The 11,913-nt window shown below is 40.6% G+C and overlaps 1 protein-coding gene across 3 annotated transcripts in view; it reads left to right on the forward strand.

Moving 5' to 3' along the window:
- The window catches only part of prdm9 (PR domain containing 9), a 35,663-nt gene extending 24,184 nt beyond the window's left edge, over nt 1-11,479 (forward strand). For all 3 annotated transcript variants that reach the window (XM_051666745.1, XM_051666747.1, XM_051666746.1), the window contains one exon: nt 7,986-11,479. In XM_051666745.1, coding sequence (XP_051522705.1) covers nt 7,986-9,922 — 1,937 coding nt within the window. In that variant the 3' untranslated portion in view covers nt 9,923-11,479. The remainder of the gene's footprint in view (nt 1-7,985) is intronic.
- Nucleotides 11,480-11,913: the final 434 nt, after the last annotated feature.

Below are 11,913 nucleotides of genomic sequence, written 5' to 3' on the forward strand. Positions count from 1 at the left end.
ACTCCCCATAGGAATGAATGGGAGATTGCCGTGAATGGCGCGGTTTTTGGCAAAATATTCTATAATCGGAATGGAGAATATTCTTATATTTTCAACATCATATGAAGCCATTTATTATCACATAGTTGTTTGGCTCCTTTTTAAAACATAATGATAACAGAAATCACCCAAATGGCCCTGATCCAAAGTTTGGCCTTGTTACAGGCACACAAGGTGACACACACAGGTTTAAATGGCAATTAAAGGTTAATTTCCTACACCTGTGGCTTTTTAAATTGCAATTAGTGTCTGTGTATAAATAGTCACTGAGTTTGCTCTCACGTGGATGCACTGAGCAGGCTAGATACTGAGCCATGGGGAGCAGAAAAGAAGTGTCAAAAGACCTGTGTAACAATGTAATGGAACTTTATAAAGATGGAAAAGGATATAAAAAGATATCCAAAGCCTTGAAAATGCCAGTCAGTACTGTTCAATCACTTATTAAGAAGTGGAAAATTCGGGGATCTCTTGATACCAAGCCAAGGTCAGGTAGACCAAGAAAGATTTCAACCACAGCTGCCAGAAGAATTGTTTGGGATACAAAGAAAAACCCACAGGTAACCTCAGGAGAAATACAGGCTGCTCTGGAAAAAGACGGTGTGGTTGTTTCAAGGAGCACAATACGACGATACTTGAACAAAAATGAGCTGCATGGTCGAGTTGCCAGAAAGAAGCCTTTACTGCGCCAATGCCACAAAAAAGCTCAGTTACAATATGCCCGACAACACCTTGACACGCCTCACAGCTTCTGGCACACTGTAATTTGGAGTGACGAGACCAAAATAGAGCTTTATGGTCACAACCATAAGCGCTATGTTTGGAGAGGGGTCAACAAAGCCTATAGTGAAAAGAATACCATCCCCACTGTGAAGCATGGTGGTGGCTCACTGATGTTTTGGGGGTGTGTTAGCTCTAAAGGCATGGGGAATCTTGTGAAAATTAATGGCAAAATGAATGCAGCATGTTATCAGAAAATACTGGCAGACAATTTGCATTCTTCTGCACGAGAGCTGCGCATGGGACGCTCTCTAACTTTCCAGCACGACAATGACCCTAAGCACAAGGCCAAGTTGGCCCTCCAATGGTTACAGCAGAAAAAGGTGAAGGTTCTGGAGTGGCCATCACAGTCTCCTGACCTTAATATCATCGAGCCACTCTGGGGAGATCTCAAACGTGCGGTTCATGCAAGAAGACCAAAGACTTTGCATGACCTGGAGGCATTTTGCCATGACAAATGGGCAGCTATACCACTTGCAAGAATTTGGGGCTTCATAGACAACTATTACAAAAGACTGCATGATGTAATTGATGCTATAGGGGGCAATACACAGTATTAAGAACTAAGGGTATGCAGACTTTTGAACGGGTCATTTCATTTTTTTCTTTGTTGCCATGTTTTGTTTTATGATTGTGCCATTCTGTTATAACCTAAAGCTGAATATGAATCCCATAAGAAATAAAAGAAATGTGTTTTGCGTGCTCACTCATGTTTTCTTTAAAAATGGTGCATATATTACCAATTCTCCAAGGGTATGCAAACTTTTGAGCACAACTGTAGCAACGGGAGAGTTTATTCGTGATAACACGTCAACAAATTTGCACAGAAAGGGAGAAAACAGCTGAAAATAATGATCAGACAGCTGTTTGAGAGATGTGGGTAAAGTTTTTATTTTCACTGGTGCGTGTGACTGCTGATCAAACACCCGAACTTATGAACTTGTACTGTAGTCTACTATTAAGGCTAATTTATGCTTTTGCGTCGAACCTACGGCATAGTCTCCACATAGTGGCCAACGCATTGGTTTGCATTTATAGTTTTGCATTGGTGTCTGCGTCGTTCTGCTATTTATACAGCCAAATCGCTAATTATACATTCATAAATAAACAAAAGCAATGTAATATGTTGATTCAAAAGTATTTATTAAATTATTTTAGCATTAAAAACTTGTTCAAAGTATGTGAACATTTTGAAATTTAGATATGTTACTTATTTACTATACATGTTTTCTGCTCTGCAGGGAGCAAATAAACAAGAACAATACTGTATTCCTGCTCGAGTCGCTTAATAATAAAACATATTTTGGCATACTTTTTTATTTTAACAATTTTTATTGATTCACATAGTTGAACATAGAAAAACAAAACATATTTACACAGAATCAACATTAACCCCCACTATTACCCCTCCCAAAACCACCCTGGCCCCCAACAACATCCCAGTGGTCGTACATGATATAGACACGCACAAAAAATAAAAATAAACAAATAAAAAATAAAAAAATAATCACAAATCCATAAATGACAGATATCCACCCCATTTCTCCATGAACAAGTTAAACTTCCCCATTCTTCTAAATGACCCTTCTTCAAAGGCTGCCACCCTTCTCATCTCCGAGCACCACTCCTGAAATGAGGGTGCTCCAGCCGACCTCCAACCCCTTAAAAGTATCTGTCTGGCAGTCATGACACTGGTTAAGACCCAACTATTTATGTGTCTATTTTTAACATCGATGACCTCCCCATCACCCAAAATACAGAGTCTGTGGCAAAATGAAACCCGAGTGCCCAATACATCAGACACCAAACTCTGAACCTTCAACCAAAGTTCCTGGATGTTAAGACACCCCCAAAAGTCATGGGTTATGTCTCAATCCTCTGACTGGCATCGCCAGCAGGTGGATGTGTCTTTAAGACCAAGCCTATACAATCTAGAGGGGGTCCAATAGAACCGATGTAAAATCTTGAATTGCATGAGGCGCACCCTTGCGTCTCTAGATGCAGACTTGATGTTTTTTTTAATCCTAGCCCACTCTCCTTCCTCCAATTCCAAGTTTAAATCTTTCTCCCGTAATCTCTTGAGAGAAGTTGAAGCTCTGTCCCCCAGGCTCTGATTTAGCAGGGAGTAATACACTGATGCCTCATGACCTTTTCCAAAAGCAGTAATCACCACTCCCATAGTATCTGCTGTTTTAGGGGGTTGTATGCTATTCCCAAAAATAGTACAGAGTAGCTGTAAATACCTAAAAAACTGAGATCTGGGATCTCAAAATGTTGAGCCAAATTTTCAAAGGATCTCAACACACTACTCTCATATAGGTCACTGAGTGTAGTAACCCCCCTCACAATCCACTCTGACCAGCAGAAAGAGGACTTATTAATACATAATTTGGGGTTCAGCCATAAGCTCGAGGCAACATTTAGATAAATATCCGAATTAAACACACTGGACACTTTTGTCCATACCGAGTGCAAATGCGAAATAACGGGGTGTAATTTAACTTCTCCGGTTAGTTTGATAGGCTTTGCAATGGCAAAATAGGGGCAAGAACTTCCTGTTCAATACAAAACCAGGGAGGGGCTCTCTCAGTTGGAAGCGACCAATGAGCCAAATGTCTGAGACCGAATGCATAATAATAAAACAATCTTGGGTAGGCCTAGCCCACCTTTGTCAATCGGTGTATGCAGTTTACTGAAATGTAATCTGGGACGCTTACCATTCCAAATGAAAGAATTCTTTATGCTATCAAATTGCTTGAAGTAAGAGAGGGGGACATCTACAGGGGACATCTAATACAATTCATTTTAATAATATTAACCTTCCCAATCATCGATAAATGTAATGAAGCCCACCTGCCCACATTGCTCAAAAACCTTTTTATTAAAGGGTCAAAATTAACTCGAACTAAATCGCACACATTTGCTGGGAATAAAATACCCAAATACTTAATGCCCTGTTTGGGCCACTGGAAGGCACCCGGCTGGAAAGCAGTTACTGGGCAGTATGCTGTCAGAGCCAAAGCTTCGGATTTAGACCAGTTGACTCTGTATCCTGAGAACTTAGAATAGGAATTAATAATTCTGTGAAGGCAAGGCATAGATCTAGTAGGGTCGGAGACGAATAATAAAATATCATCTGCGTAAAGCAGAAGCTTATGCGCTATACCTTCCACCATCACCCTTGGAAAATCATCCTCCTTTCTTATCGTAGCTGCTTATGGTTCTAGGGCAAGACAACAATAATGGGGAAAGAGGGCAACCCTGCCGGGTGCCCCTATCCAGAGTAAAATAATCTGAAATTAATCAATTTGTTTGTACCTCCGCTACTGGATGTCTATAAAGCAACTTAATCCATCCAATAAACGTACTCCCAAACCCATACATTTCCAAAATTTTAAAAAGATAATCCCATTCTACCATATCAAACTCCTTTTAATGACAATATTTTAACATCTAGCTGGATCAGGGAAATTGGACGGTAACTCTTGTTTGGATCTTTGTCCTTTTTAAGAATCAGACTGATCAAGGTTTGTGTCATGGTTGGCGGAAGCTTTCCATTCTTTAATGTTTCAGTATAAACTTCTAACAAAAGTGGAGCCAGTTCTGTAGCATAGGATCTAAAAAATTCTGCGGCAAAACCATCTGTCCCCGGAGCCTTGCCATTAGGTAGGGACTTAATTACCTCGACAAGCTCCTCCAAGGTTATCTCAGAATCAAGAGAGTTTTTTTGCTCAATCGTCAGTTTAGGAAGATCTAATGGTTCCACAAAGTTTCTAATATCGTCATCAGTAGTCGAAGACGTGGAACTATAACGATCAAGATAGAACTCTTTAAAGGCATTATTAATATCAATGACTGAGGTAAAAATTTCACCACCAGCAGATTTCACTGAGGGAATGATAGAAAGAGACTCTCTCTGCTTTATAAATCTAGCCAAAAGCTTCCCTGCTTTGTCACCTGACTCAAAGTATGACTGTCTTGCCCTGAATAACCAAAACTCCACTTTATGTGACAAAATAGTATTATATCTATATTTCAATTGGGTCAATTCTCTGAGGCCATCAGCTGACATACGGCGCTTCAGCTTTGCCTCGGCACTTTTAATATTCCCTTCCAACTCCACGAGTTCTCGTGCTTTGGATTTTTTGATGAATGAGGCATACTGTATGATCCGACCCCTAAGAACCGCCTTAAATGCCTCCCAAGCCACGCACACAGAGGATACTGAGAACCAGTTGATCTCCATATAAACATTGATTTCAGCCTTTAACATTTGTTGGAAATCAGGATTTTGCAAAAGGGATACATTAAAGTGCCAACTATATGATTTCTTTTTTTTTTCCATATGTGGCAACACCTCTAAACTCACCAGGGTGTGATCTGAGAATACATTTTTTAAAGTTGAGCAATCAACAACAGATGAAATGAGGGGCTTAGATATAAAAATAAAAATATCTATTCTAGAATAGATCTTATGGACTGATGAAAAAGATGTATAGTCCCTACCAGATGGGTTCAAAAGTCTCAATATCTGTAAGACCAAGATTTTTACACATCCTGTGAAGTGTCAATGTTGTCCTAGGGGGCTTACACAATTTTGCTTCACTATGATCAAGGAATGAGTCCATCAAAAGATTAAAGTCTCCTCCCAATATTATATCATGAGGGGTGCCAGCGGCTTGCAACATCCCTTCAAGATCTGTAAAAAAAAAAAAAGCCCTGATCATCAACGTTAGGTGCGTAAATATTAGCCAAAATCAACCTTTGCCCCTGAATTTCTGCTAAAACAATAATGACTCTTCCTAAATTACTTTTAATCTGTTTTTGACCTTTGAATTGTAGATGCTTACTGATCAATGTAATGACTCCCCTGCTCTTACTTGAGCCAGCACTAAAGAAAACATGTCAACCCCATATCTTCCCAAATTGTTTAGCTTCCTGCGGGGAAAGATGCATTTCTTGAAGAAACACTATCATATTTCTTACGTTTAAGAAGAGAAATAACTTATTTTTATGGGGTGCCCCAACCCATTCACATTCCATGTGGAGAGAGATAATCCACTCATATTAACATCTGACATTTTGACATATTAGAAAAAATGTATGGTGTGTCAAAAACAAGATTATAAAGACCACTTTCCAACATTAGTGCAACAATCAAACCCCAAAACAAACTCCATCCAATAGGAGGCATAAATACAAAGAACGAGCAGATTCATCCACAACTGACCCGAAGGAGTGTTATTCCACAAAACAAGCTCCAGTCCCTAGGCGGAGCCATCACAAGAATAAACAAAAAAAGGTGCCCAGTTTCCTCGAACAGTTAAGTGAATTTTCAACGAGTCAAGCTCACTCGGAAGCAACATGAAAGTCACCAAAATAACTTATTCCATTGACTTTATGAAAGATATCGCTTGTTGTGGGCAGGTAAATTCTTTGCGGCCATCCTTAGTATCTATTCTCAATTTGGCTGGGAACATCAGTGCAAAAGTGACCTTCCGTTGATGTAAGAGTTTCTTGCATTCCTTGAATCAATCACGTTTCTCATCAAATTCGCAAAGTCTGGGAACAAGAAAATGCTGTGGTTCTTCCAAGAAAGCTTTCCTTTGAGCGCGGTGGATGGCGTGAAGCCTCCACACACGCAATGTCTCCGTGGCAACGCGCTCAACAAGCCACGTGATAAGATGCGTGGGTTGATGGTCTCAGACACGGAGGCAACTGGGATTCATCCTCCGCCACCCGGATTGAGGTGAATCACAACGCGACCACGAGGATTTAAAAGCGTACTGGGAATTGGGCAAATTGGGTAAAAAGAAAAAAAGAAAGCTTTCCTTTACTCCTCGCCTCGCGTAAGACGAGATCTTTATCGGATGATCTCAGAAATTTGGCCAGAATTGATCGGGGCCTTTCTCCCTCCGTGGTTCTCCGAGCTGGGACTTTGTGAGCTTGCTCGTTTTCCAGCTCATGGCCTGTTATATCGAGCAGAATTGGGAAGAGCTTGTCTAGGAATTTCACCATATCTCTTCCTCGTTCTCAGGAATTCCAACAATTTGGACGTTGTTTCGCCGATTACGATTTTCAAGGTCTTCCAACTTTTCCCAGACGCACTGCAAATCTGCCTTGGTCGTTAGCGAATTAGCAGCTAATTCCCTCTCCGATGACTCCAGATAATTGATCCATTTCTCGACGTCCGACAATCTTGTCACCAACTCGGAGAATTTCGCCTCCATCGCCGTAATCGATCGGCGTATTACAGCAAGACCCACCAGGTCCGCTACAACCTTCGTCAGCATCACAGACCTGCTCGCCAGTTGACGTTGAATTTCTCCTGCTGCACCGTCCAAATTGAGTCCCTGGTCTGCGGCCTTGTCAGGGGTATCAGCTTGAGCACGTAAGTGTCTTAATGTCACCAGCGCCGAGGATTTTGAATTCTTTGACACATTTTCTTCATAGAACTGTTATGAAACAGTGTGTATCGAATCTCACCTGTTTAGGACACAAAAAGAATTAAAAACTAGCAAAGTGCGCAGAGCTCGCCGTTTACACGTCCGAACCCCGCATGGCGTCACGCAACTCCCATGTGAACTTATCTTTAAACTCAGTATTTTCTGTTATGTTTTTTTGTCACATGTTGGTTACACCACATGACTTTGATTTGGTGGACAAATGCTTTTCAAATATCAGTCATATTTTAAAACTGCGTTGTTTCACTGTTTATTTTTTAAAGAAATAATAATAAAAGATTATTCTGCACTACCCATGCCAACAAATCTTTTTTTGTTCAAGACTTGTTTTTTGTTTTTTTCTGTCTCAGGACGGTCACACCACATTTTTGTCTTTAAGACTCAGAAAAAATATCAAAATGACTTTTGAACTCAGTAATTGAGTGGTAATCGTAGAGTATGTATACACCTATATACCTATGTATCTTTTAATAATTTTAAAGATCTGATGAGCATCACATCATTGACACAGCAACAGTTACTGAGAGAGAGAGCTTTGCGGAGAGTCAACACTATGTAAGACGCACCTTTTTTCAATTATAACTATAAGTCTTGAGGACTTGGGAACCCAGTATATAGGATGTCTGAATACAGCAGCTATCATGAATTTGGTGTTGATCTCAATAGTGACTTTCCAGTAATTTGACTTTATTTTGTTTTTTTCAGGGAAAACTGAAGAGCAGGCATCTAAAGACTGTAAATGTTCTCATTGCCATTATTCCTTCCCAACCCCTTTTTATCTGAGCATTCATGTGAAACACTCACACCCAGATCAGCACGCACACTTCATGGAGAAACAGCCACTTGAGTCTGAAGACCACTCACCAGTGATTGAGATAGACCAGTGCCTTCTGGTCTCTGATGCACTTCCACATACACGGATACAGCCATTCACAGATAACTGTGAGGGTCATATTTCAACCCTTAATGGACAAGCCAACCATCACTCAGACATAGACAGCACAGATTTGTCCAGTACATTCTGTGATGGTTTGAGCAAAGACACAAACCAGGCAAACAGTGTTCCTGAGGTCTCAGGTGAAAGTAATACTTGCAGTGATTGTGGTCGGAACTTTTTGAGGTCTTGTCATCTGAAGAGACATCAGCGCACAATCCACTCCAAAGAGAGGCCTTATTGCTGCAGCCGTTGTAAGAAGTGCTTTAGTCAGGCAACAGGGCTCAAGAGACACCAACAGACCCACCAGGGTGAGGAGAAAGAGATGGATGCAAACAGACCTTCTGATATCTACCCTTGCACTAAGTGCTCCTTCTCTTTTGTGGCCAAAATCAATTTATTCCAACATCTCAAACGCCATCACCACGGAGAGTACCTCAGATTAGTTGAGAATGGCTCACTCACAGCAGAGACTAAGGGTGATACAGAGGCTAACTTTGACAAGGATGACCCACCCTATGAACCTCCTGCTCGAATGAAGAGGTCTGCAAAGAGCTCTTTCAGATGCAGAAGTCGCCCTAAAAAAGTGCCTACTTGCCGACCACGGGGCCGTCCACCTAAAACCAAGAAGAAAGCCGTGGTTGAGGTTGAGCCGCAGAAGAGTTTACTAATATGCACTGAGTGTCAACAAAGCTTTACTGATACGGAGACACTGAAAACTCACCAATGCACAGGGAAACCTAACGAGGAACTAGAGGAACCACAGGAAGCGCAAGCTTCCCAGTGTGTTTGCGGTGAATGCCTAAGATCTTTCAATAATGTTGATAATCTCAAAGCCCATGAGTGCGTTCAAGAGGGAGACGGTCTTCACAGCTGCTCCGAATGCAACCTTTACTTCAACCGCATGTGCAACTTTCAGCTCCATGAGCGCACCATCCACTCCAAGGAGAAGCCCTACTGTTGTACGCTGTGTCTCAAGTCCTTCACACAGAGTTCTGGCTTGAAGCGCCACCAGCAGAGCCACTCACGCCGCAAAGCCCACCGCCAGAGCTCAGCCCTGGCTAATGCCAGCATCTTTCCCTGCTCATGCTGCCCCTTCTCCTTTACCGATGCACGCTATCTTTACAAACATGTCCGGCGACATCACCCTGAGATGAGCGTGAAATATCTGAGTTTCCAAGAAGGGGGTGTTTTGTCTGTTGAAAAGCCTCACAGCTGCAGCCAGTGCTGCAAGAGCTTTAGCACAATCAAGGGCTTCAAGAACCACAGCTGCTTCAAGCAGGGGGAGAACGTCTATCTCTGCCCAGATTGTGGGAAGGCCTTCACTTGGTTTAACAGCCTCAAGCAGCACCAGCGCATCCACACAGGAGAAAAGCCTTACACATGTCCACAGTGTGGGAAGAGTTTTGTCCACTCGGGACAACTGAACGTGCATCTCCGCACACACACGGGTGAAAAACCTTTCCTGTGCTCACTGTGTGGTGAGAGCTTCAGGCAGTCAGGAGACCTGAGGCGGCATGAGCAAACACATTCAGGTGTTCGTCCATGCCAATGCCCTGATTGTGGGAAAAGCTTTAGTCGGCCTCAAAGTCTCAAAGCCCACCAACAGCTTCACAATGGCACCAAGCTTTTCCCCTGCACTCAGTGTGGAAAAAGCTTCACCCGTAGATACCATCTCACCCGACATCACCAGAAAATGCACTCTTGATGAAAGTAGCAATTATGAGAAGATACAGGATTGATTTGTCAGTTTGCCTGAAGAACATCTTTCTTTTCCCATAACACAAAATTATCCAGCCTTTGAAATGTTTTTCTTGCAGACTGTTGGACAGGTCTGGACTGCATAAAAGCATTTTTGAGGACAAGTGGGTACGCAATAACTTAGTGTAGTTGGTACCCAAAGACTGAGAAACATAAGACATGTTAAAAGGACTTTGCAGAGGTCACGGAGTTAAAATTATATTTTATTAATATTAGTGTAACACAATATTTCCTTTGATTGTAGTAAAATAATTTGGGAAAAGTATACACTGCTAGATGTTTTCTTTTAAGTGGGTGAAGCTTTTGCTGAGGTTTTACAAAACAGTTTTGTAAAATATCTTGACATTAGAATGCATTTTTTAAGTGATTAGTCTTTTTCTTATTATGCAATTGCCAAAGTGTACTGTCAAACTTATGGTTCATTAATTATTATCAAGAAACGATGTATAAGTCAAGAAACTAAGAAGACAGGAAAGTCAAAATTCTTCACAATTATTATTATTTTGGATTGAAGAAAATACATTCCTGAGATTCAGTGATAGTTTTAGATGCATAAACATTTGTGTCTTTCAATGCAATATAAGCAATCTTTTTTTATCTTTTGATGAGCTTCTTGCAGTGTGTTCTTAGATTCTATTTTGTTCATTTACAGACTGTAAAGTGTTATCTTTCTCAGGCACACCTGCATCCTGCATGCAGTATGCCTTTATTGTAAATTTCAACATGCTCATAGTGCGAGCAAACAAGTTGGGAAATAACAGAAGATATTACATTTTCTCTCAATTTGACTCTTTAGGTATAGATTTTCTTGGTGGTTTTTAAAGAGAATAAAGCGTTAGATCATTCCCATTAGTGGTTGGTTATGCACATGCCCTCTGTGTTAAGCATAAGTTTAAAATGCATGAGTGTGAACAAGAGTGTGTTCCATTCAAGCTTTGCATTGAAAAAAAAAGTTAACATGTCTCGTCAATTTTATTTAGTCCCTGCTCAAAGAGAGCAGTGACCTTCTAAATACTAAAATCACAATCATTAATAGTTCTTGGTTCCTTCGTACATTTCATGACACTGCTCACAAGTGGTCTTACTTCCAAAAGGATGTGGAACCAGTGCTGTTGTATTACTATAACTGCTGTATCTGTATGCTGTATTAGGTTAAATTATACTTAATTTATGAGGCAGACTCTTTCCAGATAGTATTATTAAGATTTTATCAAGCTATTGTGGGCTCTGAGCCCAACAGGTTAACCCCTTAACTGTATTTTTGTTAAACATGACCAACACGTGTATGAAAAGACAAAAATATACACATGTTGGATGCCAGTTACTCTACAATAATGTTAATACAATACTACTGAAATTGCTGAAAAAAAGTACCGTTCCACTGGGAACCACTGGAAGCAACTATATTATTGCCTCTGTAAAGAAATAGTTCACTCCTAAATTAAAGTTCTGTCATCTTTTACTCATCCTCATGTCTTTGGAAACCCATATGGCTTTCTCTTTTGTGGTGGAACATTAAAGGAGTTATTTATGGTGACCATGGCTGTCAAGCAAGATTTTCAGTGAATAATGACTTCAGATTTCAGTCTGTTGCTCACACAGCTTTCATGTGGCTTTAGAAGACTTCAAAATAGTGTGCTCGAGTCTACTTTTTGATGATTTTCTGGCACTTATCCACTTTTATTCCTTTAAGGAAAGGTCCAAATGATTACTGTAGTAAATCTGAGAAAAAGGCAGCAGTTGGTTTTTAAGGTTCAAGGCACCAAAACCAAGAGGGATGGTGTTGACTGTTATAGCTAGAAAAGAGGTGACTGGAGAGGTTTTGGAAGTAAACCCCTTAAAATCTGGCTATAAAGTAAGGCTAAACTAAGTATATGTTAATGTTTTAATGACCACAAAATATTAGCTAAAATACTTCTATCTTCAACTGGTTCTTTA

This window comes from Myxocyprinus asiaticus, chromosome 32 (genome assembly GCF_019703515.2).
Source record: "Myxocyprinus asiaticus isolate MX2 ecotype Aquarium Trade chromosome 32, UBuf_Myxa_2, whole genome shotgun sequence".
Classification (NCBI taxonomy): domain Eukaryota; kingdom Metazoa; phylum Chordata; class Actinopteri; order Cypriniformes; family Catostomidae; genus Myxocyprinus; species Myxocyprinus asiaticus.